The sequence below is a fragment of the Haliotis asinina genome, chromosome 2 (genome assembly GCF_037392515.1).
Source record: "Haliotis asinina isolate JCU_RB_2024 chromosome 2, JCU_Hal_asi_v2, whole genome shotgun sequence".
NCBI lineage: Eukaryota > Metazoa > Mollusca > Gastropoda > Lepetellida > Haliotidae > Haliotis > Haliotis asinina.
In genome coordinates, this window is record NC_090281.1 from 89313294 (window position 1) to 89335400 (window position 22107).

Sequence of the window (22107 nt, forward strand, 5' to 3'; positions counted from 1 at the left end):
GTATGTATTCGTCAAAAAACAAATTGAATGCTTTCAATCAAAATAAAATTTTCTCGACATGTCCGTGTGTAACTAGAGGTTCATACAATGTTACTGAATGTTTGCATACCTTGAAGATCTGGTTGGCGTCACTTCCGCCATAGTAGGTGGGAAATCCCCACCATCCGCCCCAAGGCATCACCATCCTCTTGCGACGAGCCACAGCACCCAGAGGAATGGGGCCTCTAAACCCCCCACCTACATTCTTGATGGTGTCGTATGACTTCAGTTCGCTGATCACCTGTTAACAAATTAATTGTAAATAGTGATTCAAGATTACATTCACTCGTGGTCGGGATGAAGAATTTGCATTTTTGAACATTTATTACTTGTGCTGGGTGACACCTGACCTACCTGCTACTTGAGATGGCGTATATAAAGAGAAACCAAGTTAACCTTGACCTGTCTGAGATTGTGTGAACAGGTAACTGGTTTTTCGACCTTCACCTACCTGTGATTTTCATTTTCAAGTTAACATTGACCTTCCTCAGATTGTGCGAATCACATAAGACCTCGTTAACTTTAACCTTGACATCGTCGATCATCTTTCACCTACCTCAGATTGTGTGATGTCATTTCCGGACTTGAGCAGGAGGACACTCTGGTCTACGGCCAGGAGGTTGACCAGGGACTGGGGGTCAGCAGTGACCTGTACATTGACGCTGTCACCAGGCTGGGCAGAGGTCTTGTCCATAGAGATGGACACCTGAAGTGGAAAATACAACTGAGTGACACTGATTTCGTAAGTGGCCTTAGTCGGGTTGAATTAATACCTTCGACAGTCAGTTCTTTCTGCCAGATTTGCGGTTATCCGCTTAATGCCTTGATCAACTAGATACAGGACTGTTGCTACGCATACCTTGTTCTCGAACGCGCCGTCAACATCAAAGCTGATACTGTCAGTGACAATTTCACCATCTGCCCTGACGTAGTACACAATGATCCGGGCATTAGGCGCCATCTTGGATGTTACCGGGATGGAGAATGATGCGAGGCTGGCTTGACTGATTGTGCCAGTGGCCACAATAGAACCACGAGACATGACCTTGAATAAATATCATGTTAAGTCAACATCTAGAAAAGGAATTTGATCAGAAAGCTTGAACTGAACAAAATCTCTTTTACTTTTGATTTCCTGTTACATGACACTCTGTTGACACAATTTAAATTTAACATACCTGGTAGACCAGCTTACTGATGGATTCGGTGACCTTCACGTCGAAATTCACATTGCCTCCAGCCTGTAAACCACCAACACATTGTGTCATTACAGTTTATTCAAATATGGTTTGACGCCCACTGGTATGCGTCACAGTCTGCTACGTACATGTGTTGTGTGACGGTACATACGTGGGTGACTCACATGTAATATTAAACGTATCCGAAACTGTTACAAAATGGTGAGGGAAATTAACAGAATGAATCTTTCATATTTTTCAGCAATGTAGAAGTAATCTATGAGTGCTTAGACAGAAGACCATCCCGTGGAAAACGCACAGACGTCGAACTGTACATTTGTACCGTTAATACAGACTGGACCGTCTCACAAAGAGAGAGGTAGGTACTTGTCCGTTCTTTTGTCTTGAACTATAGATGGAAACGGTTTCTGGTAAGATGGAAACAATTACATGATATACTTACTGAAAGTTGTTGAGATTTCAGGAGCAGCTGGATGTAGTTGTCACTAGGCGAATAGCTCTTCTCAATGCTTTTGCTGGCGCGAACCTTGCCATATTTTGCCTACAACAGAAAACACAGACATATATGTGTTGATATATTTACTGCAAGAAAACCTTCACGTCAGGTCACATCACTGAATTTTAAAATCAACTGAACATTTGGATCTGTACTAATATGTTGGATTTAATGTATCTCGAAAGAAAAATGAGCAGTATTGTTTGGTCTCGTCATACGGAACAGTATTGTACGATATGGTACTGGTATGGTACCGATACGGTCATACATACAGTTAATGGTATGGTACATGAGCGGTATGGTATGGTACTGTTATGGCATTGGTATGGTCATACGTACAGTAAGACTGACGCTGCTAGCGTTGGATGGGACTTGGACTTCAATTGGGACAAGTCCTGTGTCTGGCACTGAGAAAGTTTGGTCCGGGATGGCGTAAGATGTCGTTCTGGGATAGTAGAAGGCATGAGTGGTCGTCTCCTTGATCTGACTGGTCACTCTAGTGCTCACGGTCACTCGCTGGGTGCTTGTCTGGACTGGACGGCCGTCTTGTTGCTGAACTTGCAGCTGCGGAATTTCGACGACAATGGCCATGGAGTTCAAGAAAGGACGACGGTGATCGAAACATTCATATTTGCAATTACCTTAGTTACAGGTGAAGACATTATAATGCATTTATCAAGATAGAAATATACAAATTACCCAAAGCTTCCATAAAATCTGTTTATTCCTTTTGTTGATTTTGCATATCAGCTGGAAAGTTTAACGACAGTTTTGTGCCATGAAACAGGGGTTTCAACTTACATATGCGATGTATTTGAGCCCGGGTTTGAAGGTCTTGGGGTCCGACGGGGCGAAGGACAACTTAGTGGCGTACTGGTAGATCTTGACCTTGCTGGTTCCATTTAGAGTTATCCCAGTCAGTTCCTCTGTCACACTGGCGGACACCCTGATCTCCCGGTTTTGGAGACCATTAGGGAACACCTTCTTCATATCAGCAAGGGAGAGGGTCACCCTGCTCTCTCCATCAGTCTGGAAAGGCACATGATGCTCTGATAGAGACAACGATCAATGAAACGGTCATCAACTGCTTTACATGTCTTCATAATACAAACACCACGGCAGATGACATATCCGCTGCCACCCACTGTTCTAACTGCAGAAAGTGCTTCGAATGCGCTGTTGGCATCTACTATTGTAAACAGTACGCATGTAACACGTCTACACTACAACAAATAATCCTGTAGAACACAACCAACGCACTGTATTACTAATACGACTAATATACATTGATTACTACAGCAACTACTACATGAGCTACTACCACCACTACTACTGACACTACTACAGTTACTACTACTACTACTACTACTACTACTGCTACTGCCACTACCATTATTCTACCACAACTTCTCCTCCTACGATACTTCTTCTCCTCCTCGCACTACTACTACCCCCGCTACCACTACCATTTCTTCCTTTTTCATCTACTTTGTCTTCTAATACATGGACGAGGACTACAACGTCCCTACATTGAAAATATTGTTGTGTCTTTGGCTACAACAATTGTCTCTTTAGTCTATCTCAATGAACACTCACAGTCATTGTCTTCTTAACCATCGGTTCCTCCCCATGATAATTCCAGGGCCTGTAGTAATTTTCCATCTTGGCTTGCAGATTGATTGTTCCCTTCACTGGCTTGCCGTAAGTGTACCTGAATAAGAGGTTGTCGTAAATGATGACAGAATGAAACAGAGCAAGCGTTGAGAGTAAGTCTATGCTTTGAGAAAATGGTACTAGAATCGCACATTTTGGGCTAACATTCCTCCTTGATGAACAGACATTGAAGTCGTTCTGTTACGAGAAGAACATTGCAAATCATACTAAACATGCATTGTTAAGATCGACTGATACATGTTTCAAACGACATTACTCCAGTTTTTCTCGATACGATGTGGCTGACATATGTCCGATGTGACGACAGATTCAAAACGCCTCGCTCACTACATTTCTCTAGTTAATCACCTCTAACCTCAAATACACCTATGAAAGAAGAGCCTTTACTTACGTGGCCTTGACTGTGGCCGTGATGTGATCGTCTGTTACAAGTGCATATGATGGTAGTTCCACTGTTACTTCGAATTTAGGCAAAACTGAAATGAAAAAGAACCGCTTTCCGTGACTATCCCGTCGATAACAGATGGATCAACAATGGCTGGCTGGGTGGCGTATTTGAAGCCGCAATTCAGTATTATTGAATCAATGAAAATAATCGAGTCTTGACCTTGTAACCCGTGACTGCTGCACGAGTGACGACCCACAGAATCGTGGAGCCATGACAACCAACGCTGATTCTGGCCACCTGATTCCAAGTGAGTGAGTCAGGTTGGTTTCACGCTGCTCATAGACTATTCCAGCAACATCATGGCGGGGCACACCAGAAATGTGGGGAATCGAACCTGGATCTTCGGCGTTACGAGCGAACGCGTTAACCACTAGGCTACCCCACTGATCCCGGTCCTTCGTGAATGTCAAGATTATGTTTTCATTTTCCAGTCATTGATAGTGATTGTCATGTTCACTTCTAAACATCAGTTGCCTAGTTCATATTGTTGATCACTGGATAGTCTGGTGCAGACTTCTAAACAATTGAGTAAGTACTACTCTGAAGCGTCCGCGTCCGACTACCCACAAGATTTTGATATGCTGTTCCCCAACATGGTGTTGACCCAAACTGTAAACACGGGGTAAACCACCTACTCAATCTCACCAAGTCAATCGCTTGTTATTTACGAGGAGTTCCGTTACACAAAACTCACCATATTCTGCGATTGTGAACACTTTCTCCTCTGTCATACTCTGTAAAAGATAATATTTAGAACCACGTTATCAACTATGGATTATACAATATACATGTACATATAATCAAAGCTAGCTGCATATATATACACCATGTGCCCTCTATCAGTGAAGTGCCATCTACCTACAATAAGCAACACTTACACCAGCGGTGACCTTGATCTTCCAGTCACCGAGTACTGGTTGGCTCGAGATGGGGAGGTAGTTGGTGATGACGCCGCTAGCGTCCTTCAAACCCACCCACTGCTTGATCTTGTTGGAGTTGGGGTCCTAAAAACATTGAAAACAGTTTATGTAAATGAAATGGAAACAACATTCCTGCGATACTAACATATATAAATTTCGAATTTTTTATATTTGTAAATCAGTACACTGGTGAGGGGTGCTTTTCCCAATCTATCTCCAACGGACTATTTAGGCGCATTGTTTAGTAAACAGTGGCGTGTTTAACTTTAAACAGCATAAAGTGTTAGATGTAAAACTGTAGATGTTACTCACGAAGATGTCGATGTTCATGGCGCCGGTGTACAGTTTCATGTCGGGGAACATGGAAAATGCCCGGAAATTTACTGAAATTAACGAAACAAATCTATATTAAAAGCAAGTTAAAATTATATTACATTTGTGCATTTTGGGGGGAGCTGGGAAGACTAATGGTTAAAACTTTCGATTCATGCGTTTAGTCTATTTATCTTCGATTATAGAACTTAGTTTATGTTTTAACCAAGATGAGGCATAATTATTAGAAAATAGTTGAAACCTGCGACAATGACAATGACACCTTTCAGTTGGAACTGAATCAAATGAAAGACTAGAAATTTGAAGACCGTGTTCTACAAACACTATATGCTTTCTTTTTAATGTCAATAAAAGTGATAAACCCGTGTTTACTGGACCTACAGGTTATATCAGAAAGACCTCCCGACTTTGGACTGCCAATGTAATTACTAGCAAGAGGTCGACATTAGGCCATCAGCTTCCTCAAGTTTTACGCCACTATTTTCAAATGTCAAAATGTCTTGCCGGTGGTCGAGATCTATGGCAAGTGTTTTCTGTTCAAATAATTACCCTACTGAAGCAACAGAGAGTAGAGCTCACAGTTGTTGGTCACATACACTGCTTTTACCTTTCCGAGGTTACGTTACTGAAAAATGATTTTCGTTCGTCACTTTCCCAATCTGATAAGCAATGCATTCAATGGTCGAAAGAAAGGTCGTTCTGAACACTGAAGTAAAGGTGTGCCCGGTTGTTTTAGGATTGGTCAGAACTAAGGTATGATCTTAAAGAGAATGTTAACGGACTCAAATGCAATATTTAACTCCGGGACGTTTGGCGAAACCTCCATGACGCTCCCGAAAGTTAAACAGTAGGACCCACAAGACTGTCATGCTGACTGACCTGTTTGTCCAGGCTTATACATGGCCTTATCTGTTTGGATCAGGATGGACATGCTCTTGTGGTTGAAGGTCAGCGTCGTCTCATTACTGAATGTCAAACCACCACTTCCGGTAACCTTCAGTTTGTAGCTTCCGCTTCCGAGATCTGTGGGTACCTGGTCATATGAGGAATCGGCTGTGATACACATTCGAAAAATGATATAACTGTATTCAGATCAAGTAATGCCTCACCAACCAATCCATGAAATGAAACAGACATACATTAATAAATGAACCAGTGTTATCTAACGCCACAGACCCGTGAAGTGGCGACTAACGGAGTGGTCAGACTCGTGTCATCGCAGGTTTATACATATTATCGTATCTCAATTTCGTAGATTGGTGCTCATGTTGTGGATCATTGGATTGTCTGGTACAGACTCAAGTATTTACAAATCACCACCATACAGCTTGAATATTGATGAGAGTGGCATTAAATGATCAAACAAATCTACCGGAACATCACTATCGAAGTGATTTCATGATGGCCTGTGCATTATGAACACAACGACCCAGTCTCCCAAAATCCCGATCCTCAGATCGGGTTTCTTAACAGATATTACAGGCATTTTAGAGATTGATTTACTGATGATGAATAACGCTACCTGTATAGACCCATCAAACAATATAATCTTGAAAACTGCTCTATTTACCTTAATGGTTATACTTTGGGGCTGACCTGTAAATGGAATAAAACCTTGATTAAAATACACTGCGTATAGCAACAGAGGTGAAAGGATGTTAGAATACAACTGGCCTGTTAAGGGTTAACGTTAATTGTGATTATTCTGAATGGCTACCTACCTTGAGTCAGAAGTCCGCTTGCAGAAGCGATGGATTGCGTCCCCTTAGCAAGTGTGGCCTTGACATTTACGTTACCGGTGGCTTTGAGGATGTTAGCACTGACCTCAAAATCCATACCCGGTCTGACGGTTGTCGGGGACAGTATGACGTAGGAACTGGAACAGAAATGTCATTATTTCTGTATTTGATATATATCATGCATAATTACATATATGTATAATTACGTATATGTGATGTGATTTTGAGTGTGCGAGTTTAACGTCACATATATTGTGTTCGCCATGTTGACCGTTTGCACGATGTTTTGTCAATTTGTTTACGCAGATATGAACAAAACGTCAGTGAGAACGCATTGTGTGAAGGAAAGCCCTTGGGGCAACCCTCACATTTACCACTTATGGTTCTAACAGTCCTAGATATGTACATAATCTTGAAGAAGCTGGGATTTGAACTCTGCCACCCTTGGTATATACATCATGTATATGATTCTAATCACATTATAATGCAGGACATTATCAAAACCAATATGGTAAGGCGCGCCTCGACCACTACGCTAACCAGACATCTCTACGTCTATCAACAGAGTATACCTTTACACCATTTTATACCATGTTCTGGAACTAACTTATCTTAAAACAGAAATTATCTTAAAACTAGTCATTTATATGGAATGGAACGAGGTTGGGGCAAACGCTAGCCCACCACCCCTATGTCGATCAACTATGCCAATCATCTTGAAATATCACAAGGGATCGTTTCAAAAACTACCCATGTGGAGAATCGAACCAGGTTGAGGCGAACGCCACCATCCCTATGCCTACCAAGGTATTGCACAGCATCACTCTATCGATACTTGTCGTGACGCACGTGTTTGTATTTACAGCCTTGCATCATGTGCTTGATGCAATTCTAAAACTACAAGTGCAAAACTATAATGTCTAATCTGACTTAACAGTAAAGAGCCCAGATGGCGGTCTGAACAAATTACGGAGAGACCATCTGAGCAGGTCACTGCATCAGCGGTAGTTGGATATTTACTCACACCAACGCAAGAATGGCTGGCGTTTCAGGGTTCAGCAAGTTATCCAAATGTTTGGAGACGTAAGGAGACGAAACAACTAAAAGGTTTAAGCTAAATGTTCAAGGCAAACCTGTCCGACTACATGTCCCATTTCAACACTCTACCTGAGGCTAACTCAAGTGTCTAGATATAGGCCCGAGCGTAGGTTACCCTTCTGTTATCATATTATCGGCCAGACTTCAGTCTGTATACAGTTTGAGACAGCCGCCCTAGTCAGTCTGTAAGTGTTGTAAACTGTTTCCTGACATAAAACTAATTACATCGTCCACGTTTGTACTGAACGAAGCAAGGGTTAAATACCACGAATAATATGAATGTGTCCTGTCTTATGATATTGTGGACGCCATCGGGTACTGGAACATCGGAAGCACTACAACTGTAGCGGATCCTGCATCCAGGATCTGTTTCATAACGAAACATCATACACAATGTATTATAAAACATGATGTAATTAAATCGGGAGGCACCCTTACTGTGCCATTATCATCAGTGGTGATAGTTACAGTTTTGATATTCTTGTCCATAGTTATAGAATAAGCTTGAATCAAATTAGATTCGATAATGTTTCAATTAATACACTGTAGAACAGGTTATAGGGGTACCATCTATCGGGTATAGTGTTTTTCCATGGCCACAGTGTGCCAGGGTACGGTGTGTTACCGTGCCAGTTGGGATATAAAATGGTATAGTCGGGGTAAATCCGTGGTCATCTTCTCACCCTTATTTAAACAACCTTGTCAGTTCATTAGTCATGTTGTGAGATCGTGTAAGGCGTGTTTGCAACAGTCTTGTGTCAGCATTGACTGCGTAGTTTCCTAACTCTTGTTAACTAAATAATCTAGCTATGGTATATTTATTAAAAAACATTGAAGTTCATCTCAACGATTGTCTTCTCATAAGTGTGCCTGCATTTCTTTATGTTATTTTAATTAGAAGCAGGTTCTATTGTTCAAAGTATTTTTTATAAAATCGACTTTCTCTGAAAGCGTCCAGAATGTTGGATAGGAGTGAGTGAGTGAGTGAGTGAGTGAGTATGGTTTTAGCAATATTCCAGCAAATTACGTCGGACCCAAGACCTAAGAAGTGGGCTTCACCTATGGCATCCATGTGGGGAATCGAACCCGAGTCACCAGCATGACGAGCGGGCGCTTTAACCATTAGCCTAAGGTTAAAGCGTCTGTAGGACATGTAAGATAAAATGAAACTCGAAGTAATGGTGACAATCAAGAGAAGTAGCGTATTGCATAAGTCGAACTTCGAGACAAGCGTAATGCTAATGTAACAATAGATCTGTTTTCCCACAATGATGTAATAATCTTACTTCGTCTTAAGCGGAAATTCAGTCTACTGGAGTACAATAGAACAAAATTTAACTTGTTATGTTTATGTTGATGAAACTAAAATTGGTTTACTTACTCTTTGGCGAACGTGGCCCCCAAGAGGGCCGCTACAACGAACAGCTTCAGCATCGTGGCTACCTGGAAAACAAAATGAGAAGTGAATTTCAGTTTCAAATGTGCGTGATATTTTAATTCACGTTGTTTGATAGATTGAAATGTTCCGATTGGCATTTGACAACAAAGCGCCGGATCTTAGAACATCAGCATGAAGTTACGTCAATACTGTAAACGATTGTGTTTCCTATTTCATTGACGGGCCTTGTGTTACTTATAACGCAATACATAAATACCGTCATTGACAGAATTCATTACTTGATCTCGTTAAACCGGCGGCAGAATAGAAATATTTCCTTCAGTATATCATGTTGTGTATGCGACAGGCAATAAATGGAAGCGTGAATTTGTTGACAGCTCTGCATAATGAGTCAAATAAGTCGTTGAGTTGAAAACGCTGTGTCAATCAAATTTAATGTTCCATTAACGAATAAAGTTCTAATCTCAGTGGCTAAAATTTCCGAATAAATTTTGATCTTATGATGGAAAACATTTTTTTAAACAAAAAAAATATAAATAGATAAAAGATATATAATCGGGAGTCATTCGATAACTAATCAACGGAAAGATGAGGGAAAATTATGTACCAGAGGTTGATTTCCAAGATGTTTGCAAAAAAATCAAAATGAAATGACTTCTACTCATTTTATGAAAACATTTCTTGCAACAGTTGATTAACATCCAGTGATGACCAACTGTTGCATAAAATTGCCAAATGTAGCTAACGAAGACAATGCATATGGACTGTTTTATCCAAAACATCTCACCTTATCAAAGTCAGCCCCCAAAGCTAACCTGGGCCCCGAGCGGGTGGACTTATATAGTGTCCCAGCACTGAGATAACGGGGTAACCGACCATATCTCAAGTGTTTTTAAATGTGTTCCTTTCAGCTGACAGGGTACACATTTGGTGAGATTAAAGATGTGACATTTAGCTATATCAGCTGATTCGCCGGGGTCACTCAAGCTACAGTCTTACTGACATAATTTACACTGATGTATCACAGCAATGCACGAATATAGATGTGTGTGTGTAATCCCAGTGGATCTCAAATCAGTGGACTCTTGTCCACCGCTTTCCTGAAAAGCGCCGTTGAGCAGGCCTGGCCTTGAAATGAGGTGATATTCAAGTGAATTACTCTGAATTCTGCAGTAAGCTTTGATTTTATTGCAATGATTAGATTGTGTGTAAGTGAGCAATTCATTAGTTCCAAATGAAATCAAACGGGCTGTAGTTCGTGTACGCATTTTGCTGCTATATGCAGCGAATGCCGGGTAGAAGCAGTTCGTTATATTCGTCAGTTCCTTATAGGTATGTTCGTTTAAACCGTAGTATGCTATGGATGTTTATAGTGAAATTGTGTCTAGATTTTCGAAGCTCTTTTAGCGCTATTGAATAGACGTAGGTTAGGCACAAAGCCATACTCACTCACTCACTGTTGGGCGCTTGAATCAAAGCGACTATGATTGGCAAAACGTATTATCCAGTTATGTATTCCTTTGCGGAGATACATAAAAATGTATGAAAACAATACTTTCCACTAACCAACAAAACTCCAAGTTGCCTTGACCACTAAATAATTTATATACACACCAGTCGTTCAATGAGTATGTGTATATTTGTGCTATCGTTATATATGTGTGTGCTGGTACACGTGTAAGTGTCTGAATCACATGCGTGTCTGTTTTCACAGATGAAGATGAGTGTTCCGTTATCAGATGCAGGAGATTGTGAGGCAAACGGTCAACGCGCTAACGAGGCCAAGTTACGACAACATTAACAGTTGAGAACATTCATCACTTTCTGAGATGATATAGTTCAAGGGTAATTAACATACGTTTTCCGTCATAAAGGCGAGTTACGTAAGGCCACGTGGTATTGGCACAATTCTTTATTTGTCATGCACTCAACCATTTGAAAAGAAAATGTTTTGACTGAAGTATGACAGTATCTGAGTAATTGACACTTTGGCGCCAGGTTATCTGGGTCAAGTTCACCGTGAATTCGTGGACTAGATCTGAGTGACTCAAAAGAGTGAGTGAGTGGGTAAACTTGCTCAATTGCTTAAGGTCACATGCAACGTAAAACACAACTTTGCAGATTCTGATACCTTTCGGTGTATACTTACCGAAACAAATCATCAAAAGTGCCAATTCAACCTATAAAGTTGAATAAAGACATGATTGAAATAATAGCTCTCGAAATCGTAGTTCGCGGAGCTTGAAACAGTATGCCTGCCCGAAGTAACAGCTCGTGAGCAGTAATCTAATCTTGGTTGTATACACAAACAAGTGAAAAATCTATTCGTTACATCAAAAAACAAAACCCAAACCAAAACAAAACATGTTGATTCTGCTAAGCAGACTCTGTCACAAAGAAAACTCAATGCCTGGTTTATTCACACCTCTATGTGTTCCTGCCTGTCTATGCAATGCACAACTTCAGTCATTGACGACATCCAATTTGGAATTAACACCTATTGGGCTTATAAGCCATAAACAAAGAGACGACTAAGCGTATCGGCAAATGAACCAGTGGCCAGTGGAAAAGCTGCGTTACACTTAGATGCACACCCGCTGGCTCTGACTGGGTTCGTTATCGCGGGTGCTTCGTTTCGAGGGAGGTAAACCCAAGTACAAAATATTGCACTTTTGATTTGCGATTATACGCTTATAATTCTGTTTACTTGGGTATTTTTACTTAATCAGCAATGCATTTTATATATCACGAATAAGTGATAACTGTGTTTTAATTATGTTTGATTCTTTGGTTGCATGTGACTTGTAAATGTTACATGTTCTCAGGACTTATTGACGAAGACCTACTGAAGAATGTTCTGATGAACGTGGAGAGAGAGTGAGTTTAGAGTTACACCTCTTTTAACAATATTCCAACAAGTGAAACCAGAAATGATCTTCACCCATTGTACCCATGTGGGAAATCAATCCAGGGTTATCGGATGCAGAGAGAATACTTTAACCATTAGGCTAAACCACATTAAGCAGGCGCACCCACAGCATGGGGTGTACACAATATATATACTGCCGTGTTCAATAATTGTGTGTCTAAAAGCAGAGCATGTTGTAACATGTGGTTTTAAATCCAAATATACCTTCTCCACAAAATAACAAAAAGTTAAGATATGTTTTGGGGAGGACTTTGCATGGGGGTTTATGCGTATTTAAAGTAAAATCATGAAGCAAACGTGTCTTGGGATATTCGTAAAATCATCAATTTGCATAAACCATATACAAAGACATTCTGGCATCACTAGGGTTCATGCAACGTTAATGCTATGCCATTCGTATCCAAACTGCATTCTTCTATTTATATTTAAAACGTGCAACAAGCGTTATTCTGTAAACAACATTAGATGGAACTTAAAATCTGAACTATCTGCAAACGAAGCAAATTTTTCGGTAACTTTCCAGAGCGAACGATCACATTGAACTTTGTCCGAGTTACGCAGGTGGACACGTGATAATGTACGAGCCGACGGCTCAAGCAACTTGACAGAATGTAGAGATAAAATATGTACGGCAAATAAAATAAACGTACAGTGACAAGTTGCCTAACATCAAACACTATCAATAATATACGATACCATATTTTAACCAAGTCAAAATCTGCTATTTGCCTGCTGTGGCACTGAAAAAGAATATCGCAAAAAAAAGAGAAAATGCACAAACAAAAGCACAACCTAGCACATGGATCTACAGATCTGCGGTATCCGTGCAGTCTATGACAACAGGAGGGACGGAAGGCTTATCCGGACCAGTCCATTGTGACCAACATGTCCAGATCATACATGAGATCCACGTGCACTGTCTCACTCTCGACTGTCAGCGAACGCTATGTATCTAAGCTAACAGTCGATGATTTCCGACATCATTGGAAATTGATTCTTATCACGAAGACATCAGTCCCACACCGCAGTGTTATTTTAACACATACTCTATAATTGTTCGTTTGTTGTTGGTTTGAGCTTTTGAATAAAGCTTAAGTCCAGATTACGAAATGCTCCAAAGAGAGAAAGTGAGTACGTTTTAATCAGCATCAATCAATGCTCCACTATTATCAGGGCGGGGGACTCAAGAAGTAGGGTATACATTATATTGTATTCAGGTGAGTACAATCGAACCGGGTCCTCGGCGTGACAAGCGAACGCTTTAACCACTAGGTACCAAACGCGCAAAAACTCAATAGAAACTAAAGAACGTCACCAAATAGTCACTCGTGGTCTATCAAATTCAGTGTGTCATCACTGTCATATCCTGTTTACCTTTGTGTTGCCTGGGGTTCCCTCTCTTTATCTACTGCCCTTGGCACATTTGAGAGACACACCCTCCACCAAGGACAAGTCCCTTGTCTCCACCCACCTGGGAATTTAATGGGGACATGAACAGTTGTGAACTTAGTAACCTGACAATGCATCATCTTTCGCTATCCACCTTGATTGTTGTTCATGTTATTAACCACTGGTTTTCCTATCCCAGTTTCGAGTGAGTAAGTTTAGTTTCGGCAATATTCTAGCTATATGGCAGCGGTCTGTAAATAACGGAGTACTGGACCAAACAATCCAGTGATCAACAGCACGAGCATCGGTTTCTGCAATGTGATGCAATGACATGTGTTAACGAGCCTGACCACTCGATCCTGTTAGTCGAATCTTACGACAAGCATTGGTTGGAAATCAATTCTAACCCGAATCTTCATGGTTCCTGGAGTACTGATGACTTGGAGTAAAATAACTCACTGTTCAATATATGAAAATAACCGCGCCCGTTACGTTTGACATCATACAAATAAATATACATGTAACCCGTCAGCGCTTGTGAATAGTCAGTCTGGAATATCTGTCGAATTGTGAAAGGCCAGACAACCGTGCGATCAACAGCAAATTACTTTTTTTCATAAATCATTTTTTATAAATCATAAATAAAGGGTAAAATTTGTATTTGAAGTGTCGTAAAGATGCGTGAATGGCACACTACAGAACGCAAAAATCTGAAGTTCTTTCAAAGATACTAATTTGTCAATGACGCATTTGTGCGGACGCTACGTTCTGCTTGCATATGAACACTCTCTTGAGATTTCGGTCAATATTCCCTTTCCAGCTTGACACCTATTGGTTATCGGTAAACACGCTTATCGTCTTGTCGGGATACACGGGAATGTGTTATTCGTGTTATCTCATGAGGTTAAGGGTGTAGATCGTACTGTTGTTGTGATCCTTTTGTTTTAAACTTTGGACTAGTCTAGGATGTTTTCGTTTGTTTTTGTTTTTTTAACCGCGCTGAGAACAAAGCCCCTATGTACAAAGTGACCGCAATGCACGGCATATTTTCAAATACATATAGGTATACCCAGTGGAAGAATACTTATATGTCGGAAATCTTAAGTTTAGATTACAGTAGTTATACTACTCAAACGAAGTTGAAGAACGGGCACTGTTTAAGTAGATATACCATTATAGAATTATAGATTAACTACAGTCAACTAAAAAAACTTAAGATTTTCGACATATAAATAGTTCTTTCACTGGGTATAAGAAGGGTTTGTAAGAGAAAACAACACAGTGTTGTTACGGCGTCACAAAAATGACCTTACGTCAAAAGAAGATTAGGATGGAGTACACAGATGGATTGTCCCGTCAATGTACTTGTTTATGCGATTCAGTACGCTATGAATCACTCTTGGAATAGTGAGTGATTACATTTAGTTTCACGCCGTGCTATATTCCAGCCTTATGGCTTCGGTCTGTAAATAATCGAGTCCGGACCAGACAGTCCAGGATCAACAACATGAACATCGATCTACGTAAATGGGAACTGATGACATGTGTTAACCAAGTCATCAAGCCTGACCACCCGATCCCATTATTCGCCTCTTACGACAAGCATAGTCGTCTTTTGTGGAAAGCATGGGTTGCTGAAGGCCTATTCTACCCCTTATCTTCATGGGTCCACTCGTGGGATAAGTATGGATTATCCTTGTGTATTGCTTTGCATGTCCCTTGCAACATCTGTTTGGCGTCAGGCGGAAGGTGGGCTGGTCAGAAGACATGAATATCCTACCACGGCAGCCTTGGATTTTGGGCATGATATCGATCACTTGTTTGCTGGCTGCAGACTCCTTTTGTAACAGGTGTCAGTCTTATTATCTTTGCGAGACAAGGTTATTGACGGTAAAACTAAAGGTTCTACCCTTTACAAACTTGGTTGAACTCGCGCAATAAAATCGGTATCCGTTTTATTACCGTGCGCTGAACCTCTATGTACGGTAGAATTTCCCCATTTTCAACAGGTTTTTAATCACGGTGATCTGATGTACTTGTGATGCAAGATCTTGGTTATCGGTCAGATAGTTCTGATTGGATGCCACACCATTTTAAAAAAAAACTAATACATTTGGTAAAATAGGCCGAATCTGATTGGTGAAAATACAGTGAAATGAAAGGGACACTCGTAATAACCAATGGTAGACTTCATTCGGAACTGGTCTTGTCACTCCGGCAAGATTCTTGTGAGTCACTCAAAGAGGCGATTAGTTAATAATAAAGAATGCCCAGTAAAATAATAAATACGAATAACGAATGCCCAGTAAAACTCAGTTAGCTCCCTTTCCTCGGACAGACGCTGTGTCACACGTGAAATACTGCTAAATGTATGTGCTACTTTCTGGCCTGTATCTGACCTAGCTGAGAGCTCGGTTACAAAAGTAGAGGTAATGATTTAGCCTGTTGATTAGATCCCTAGTGCAATGATAACATCACACCTAACATCTTCCCTGATATATACTACTTGTAAGATACAGAACATCGAGTCTATGTGTGAGTATCGTTATCCTGTCATGTTGCATAACTTGTTTAAATCAATAAATCACTATTTACCCCTTTGATCATATTACTTTTTTAAAGTAGATCTTCACAATTAAGCTGTCGTATCAGAGTGTTTCGCGGAGGAAAGATACATTTATCGTTAGTTGATCACGGCTTAATAATAATTGCTTACGTGTTTCTTCTGTGAGTCAAACTGACGACTACAAGAGCAGGTGACACATAACTAATTATACACACTTGTGAGGTGAGTTTTTTACGAAGAATGTCGCCTACTTCTACAGATACTTGCTCTGTCATGCAATAATCGTACACGAATGTAACAATTATTTTGGTAAAAACATATTATTCAGATGAACTATGTAACACGTATGACATCACAGACATGCCCATCTCACTGGTTTAGAACGTATATTCTGACATAGCTCATGGCCATTGATGACGATATGTACACACTTCAATTCAATTCACCTAGAACACGTATCTGTGATTCTAAAAGGATGTTTATCCACTCAAACACTGTTTTTGGGACTCTCCCACTAAAACTCAAAGACCGTCCCGGAACCCGTTGAATGTAACAGGTTCCTGGAACACAGTGATGGGATTAGCTCTTCAGGACGTGCGTTTATTCAAACCGGTTCCCCATTCAGAAAGTGCACACGCCAAGGTGAAACCTCCACTCCCAGCAAATTTGTTTGCCGTCGAAACCCACTTAATGCAAGAGTAATGAATAAGTTCCGTTTTACCCCTGCAATATTCCAGAAATATCACGCTGTGGGACTTCAGAAATGAGCTTTACACGATGCACCCATATGGGGAATCGAACCCACGTCTACAGCGTAAGGCTTGGCTACCCCACACCAGGCTACCCCACACAAAGTTACCCCACAGCCCCGGTGAATGTTCTTATTGCGCGGATTTGAGAAATCTGTCCGTCTGTGAACACACACATTTAGGTTCTAGTACTTTGTTAGGTTGAGTACAATCAGGGATTCAAATCCACCCTCTCAAAATCCTGTACCTAATCGTCAGAACACAAAGTCAACGATCTAACCCTGTCAGTTAGGGCGCAAGTTGCCCATTTGAATGAGGCGACGCAATATGCTGTCACCCGAGGAAACACATGATTGCTCTCGAAACACATTGGCCTCGATTATGTCCCTAGGTTAGGCAGCGTTGGTTTAACCGAAGCAAGATTCAACCAACGTGATAAAACTGGAACACTCTATACGCAGTCCATTCCGCTCACCGGGTTCCGGTTAGAATCGGTCTTTAAGCATGTCGCAAGAAACGACAAACGGGTGGTCGGGTGGTCAGGATCGGGTGGTCAGGATCGGGTGGTCAGGATCGGGTGGACATCGTACACGAACTGTGTAGATCAATGCTCATGATCCATGTCAGTGATGTCCATTTACGAACCGCCACCATATATGTTTGAATATCAGTGATCATCTGGCCCTCCTTGCCTCGAATAAGCTGACAGTCAAAGTGAAGTAAATTGCTATACCGGCGATTCGCACTTGCCGGAACTGTCATTTAACTATGAGCAACTGCTCCTATAAGAAAATGTGCATCCCTGTTGAGCTCGTCCCCAAACAGAGTTCAACTTGAGCAAAGGAATATGCGATTAATATCGCTAATATGATTGGGCCTTCTGTCCTACCAACGTCCAATATCTGCACATCTGTTCTCAAAATCTGTTAATTGTTTCATAAAATTATATGATTATCTATATTTAACTCAACGTGTCGACTGGATGTCGACTGTCAGTGAATGAATACATATACGTAGCTATACTTTTTTTTCGTAAAATTAAATTTATTTTGAAACTAAGAAAAATCAAGTCCGGCGACTCGGCGTAGATGATTTAACAGACCTGACATGTCAAACGTCACATGTCATATAAAAAGTGTTGAAATTGATAGCGAGAGATAACGCAGAATTACGTGACGAAGGTCGACACAGTCAGCGTAACCACCGTGCAGCTCACAATAAACAAGGTATAACAGCTGGCATACTTAAAATATAGCTTCGCAGTCAATGTAACGAGAGCAAATCAACACCTTGGCAATGTTTGATGGTGACTACTCGTTACCAACACAGACATCTGGGACCAAGCTTTCAGTGCTTATAACACGTTACACAACCAAAGTGTTGTCCTGCAAGACTGATTGAAAGGATTTAAGAATTTGATTATATTTACAATTTTGAATATATAGTTATAAACGTATAAAGTATTAATTGTCACATTTACCCATTACTCATAAAAATCTGCACGGAGGAGTTCATCTCCCAAGGCGTCAGTCCTCGGTGTCAGAAGAACAAGCCGTGTTTTGAATATCATCCGGGAAGACCTGCTGTGTTTGACAAGAGAAAGTGTAGTGTTTAAATGGGAATGCTTGCAATACAACGACTAATACTGTTAATCTTTAGTATCTAACACTGCACTGTAACGATTGTAACGACGCTGACATTATGATAAAATTTGCATTTCATTATTGTTTATAAATATATCTAATTATTGCATATAATGATGACACTGATGATGATGATGATGATGATGATGATGAATGGACTTCAATGGTCATACCTCTGTGGGGAATCGAATCCGAGTGTTTGACGCGAGGAGCGAACGCTTAACTACTGGACTGCCCCAACGCCCTGATGATAATAACGATGATAATAACGATGATGGTGGTGATGGTGATGGTGATGGTGATGGTGATAATAATGTTAACGACGACGACGATGATGATGACAAAACAGAAACAGTAACGAAGCAGTATAGTAATTTTGCTGTTCGCCTTTTATAGTACGCCACCATGGCATCTCTGCTGATGACAACTGCTGCGTCAGATGCACGTTCATGAAACAAGAATGCCAGCAAGCCGAGGCATTATCATGAGCAGAACAAATTATCCTTTACATTGGCGTGTAAATTTACTTAATATGCAGATAAAGACATTTAGACATTGCAACTCAAGTCTATCAAAGTATATTTTCCCTGTACGTCCATTAATAAACGAATTCAGCCCACGTGACGCTTAATCCATAGCAAAACATGAAATTACTGAACAATTAAGTGAACATCAGTGAACATGTAGGTTCCGAATAAATATGAATGTTCCGGTATGAATAGAAAAAAATACAAAAAATAACAATGTTCATCGACTGCAGTATAGAAGTACAATCTATGATCTTAACTTTACGAAATTAATCACAGCCCTTATTACATTATCAACAACAGAGGTACGAAACATGGTCCAGTTTGATAGTGTAACGAGGTCTTAGGTGATATTTACTTCATATTTACTTCATGTTTACTTGTAGCCTGCTTTCTACTAATTTCTCAAAGTGTCAGCATTGTAAGTCCATTGTACGTAGGACTTTGAGTCATCTGGAAAGTGTTACAAGGTGTTTAGTTACAGTTACTTGGACCTCACTCTCTGCTTGCTCGACGTGTTCGCATTGCACGACCATTGCACGTCGGAAAGTGTCATTCTAGCCATATTTCAGTCACATGTAGAGTACTAGAGGAAGGGTTCAAGGAAAAAGGCATGACATACAACTGTCCGGTTATACAGATATACGTCTTGACGAGCCTGCGTTGTAAACACAACACAACACAACACAACCCCCCACCCCATCCCACCACACACCACCTCTACCACACGTGCACATTATGAAACATTAATAAATATATCAATACACATTTCTTTTGTCGTAGTCACAACAAAACCATGGCAGAAATATATCAGACTACACGTGTTGACACTGATCTATTTCCGAGGAAGGTTACACGACTAACGTGCACATGGTCCACACCACAACGCGACATCGTTATGTGGAGCATCGGGAGACTGAGTGTGTACATACCTGTGCTCTAGGCTCTCACTAGGTCCTATGAGGCTGTCAGCTAGTGATGGGCCCCCTTTATTTCTTGTTTCATTCCGGATGTTGAAAGAGGAGGCGAGCATTGGTTGTTATTGCGTGTTGTTATTACGTAAAGAAACGCCCCTCAGGACATGAAGAAAAATAACTTACATACATGTATATCAGAATTTACGGGAGTCACTCAATAATGAGTCAGCCTAGCATAAACATTGTTTATTTAAAGGTATGAACAAAACTGGAGAAAAGGTATTCAAAATACCATCTGCTGTCAACATTCATCAACACTGAAATACAATGTATCTAATAGACAAAACAGTAATTGATACAAATGTGTGAAAAGTAGTTATTCTCTCTCTCTCTCTCTCCACACCATAAACAAGTTGAAACGCTTTAAAACAGATAGATGTAATACATGGGTTTTCAGGTTAAACATTTAAAGAAATTCATTCTGGGTTAGAAACATAACATGTTCGCCTTACTTTGAGCTAAAATTACAAACTATTTCAGGTGTTTAAAATTTCCACGACTTAGTGTATTATTAGAATATGAGATATAATATTTCATAGACTTAATGCATCTTTCGTATACAGGTAGATTGTTCATTTCTATTCATAACATTCACTAGCATTTCTTTTATGAATGAAATGGAAATCTGTCCCTTGAGGGGAAAAAACGACCTGAAATTCTGTGACAGATACACACGGAAGCAAGGCCAGTTACGTGCAGGTTGTAAGGTGACACGTTTAACAAGTGTCCATAACACGATTAACCCTATTGGTTGCTCTAGAAATGACGTCACCACATCCTGTTGCTAGGTGACAGACTGACGACAAGAGTTATGTTCGTGGAGATGTAGACCATGACAGAGGCGTGTTTACTCCACAAATAAAGAAACACGATAACTTATAATAAGATGTTATTTGTTTTGTTTCCAAAGTCAGCAGGCTGAACTACGTAGTAAAAGTCAGCCTAATTGCCAATGTAAGATGACTGAAAGGAAACACATCCTTTAAAATCTGTACGAAAACGTTATTTCCAAAAGCAATTGGCGACTGCGATTTTGTTACGAACACGTCTTTTATCTTTCTTGTTTGTATCATGTGAACTGATGTATGCTGTTTGTAAGTGAACAGTTGGCTTGACTTTACATGTATTTGTGATGGGCTCCACTGACGTATAGCTCTCCTTTTTGTTTTTTGGGTGGTAGGTGGGTGGGTTGTTTTGCTTCCTATGTATTGTTTACTGTTTAACACAGCTATATTCTAGCTATATGGCGGTGGTCTGTAAAAATTCGAGTCTGGATTAATCGATCATTTTATGTGATCAGTATCATAAGCTCGATCGACACAATTAGGATACGATGAAATGTGTTCAACTAAGTCATCAAGCCAGACCAGCTGATCTCATCAGCATGGGGTGCAAAAGACCACTTCAAAGTGGGATGGCTAAAATTCATTCTCACAAATCTGCTCCAACATCCACTTCTTGTGGAGATTCCTTCTGCCTTTGGAAATACTTCATGTGGCTTCTGTTGAGTATCGAATAATAAATACACACATTAAACTGTAATGCATGACAGAAGTTTTCAGATTTCGATTAACAAAGGAAGGTTTTGTCGCTTTTGTCACTGATGAGCATCGTAGAATGGAGTGCAATCAGTTAATTATGTCAATGCTTCCTCTGCTCATTCTTCTAAAACGTCACAGTATTACAATATGATTTGTGGAGAACAATCCCCGCCTTGGGGCAGTATGCGACATAATGAATGTGTGCGGTCAGCATGTATAGTGTATATGTACAGTATCGTACACAAGTAACCCTCTGTTGGTCTGGAGAGAGTGTCAGTATGAAGGGTTGATAGTATTTAAGTCACGTCAGTAAGCTTACTGCTTGACAGTCTTCGGTGAGTTTCTTGTTGATATGCAATGTTTCTAAAACCCGTTGTAAACATAGATTGCATAGACTAGTAACTGGCGAAATTGCAACACCAGGGTTCTAAACCCACAGTG

General features: G+C 40.5%; 1 protein-coding gene across 10 annotated transcripts in view; it reads right to left on the bottom strand.

Annotated features, from left to right (window-relative positions):
- Nucleotides 1-20223, bottom strand: part of LOC137274547 (CD109 antigen-like) — a 42869-nt gene extending 22646 nt beyond the window's left edge. For 5 of the 10 annotated variants that reach the window (XM_067807794.1, XM_067807789.1, XM_067807790.1 and 2 more), the window contains exons 1-17: nucleotides 10133-10245; nucleotides 9328-9389; nucleotides 6831-6985; nucleotides 6680-6705; nucleotides 5989-6142; nucleotides 5089-5159; nucleotides 4735-4860; nucleotides 4551-4590; nucleotides 3800-3884; nucleotides 3331-3445; nucleotides 2536-2763; nucleotides 2074-2298; nucleotides 1681-1779; nucleotides 1218-1280; nucleotides 899-1084; nucleotides 596-745; nucleotides 110-280 (exon numbers count right to left, since the gene is read on the bottom strand). In XM_067807794.1, coding sequence (XP_067663895.1) covers nucleotides 110-280; nucleotides 596-745; nucleotides 899-1084; nucleotides 1218-1280; nucleotides 1681-1779; nucleotides 2074-2298; nucleotides 2536-2763; nucleotides 3331-3445; nucleotides 3800-3884; nucleotides 4551-4590; nucleotides 4735-4860; nucleotides 5089-5159; nucleotides 5989-6142; nucleotides 6680-6705; nucleotides 6831-6985; nucleotides 9328-9380 — 1947 coding nt within the window. In that variant the 5' untranslated portion in view covers nucleotides 9381-9389; nucleotides 10133-10245. Of the gene's footprint in view, nucleotides 1-109; nucleotides 281-595; nucleotides 746-898; nucleotides 1085-1217; nucleotides 1281-1680; nucleotides 1780-2073; nucleotides 2299-2535; nucleotides 2764-3330; nucleotides 3446-3799; nucleotides 3885-4550; nucleotides 4591-4734; nucleotides 4861-5088; nucleotides 5160-5988; nucleotides 6143-6679; nucleotides 6706-6830; nucleotides 6986-9327; nucleotides 9390-10132; nucleotides 10246-20080 lie in introns of those variants that run through there. The other 5 variants (XM_067807795.1, XM_067807796.1, XM_067807791.1 and 2 more) reach the window with 2 other exon arrangements.
- Between the last annotated feature and the right edge of the window lie 1884 nt (nucleotides 20224-22107).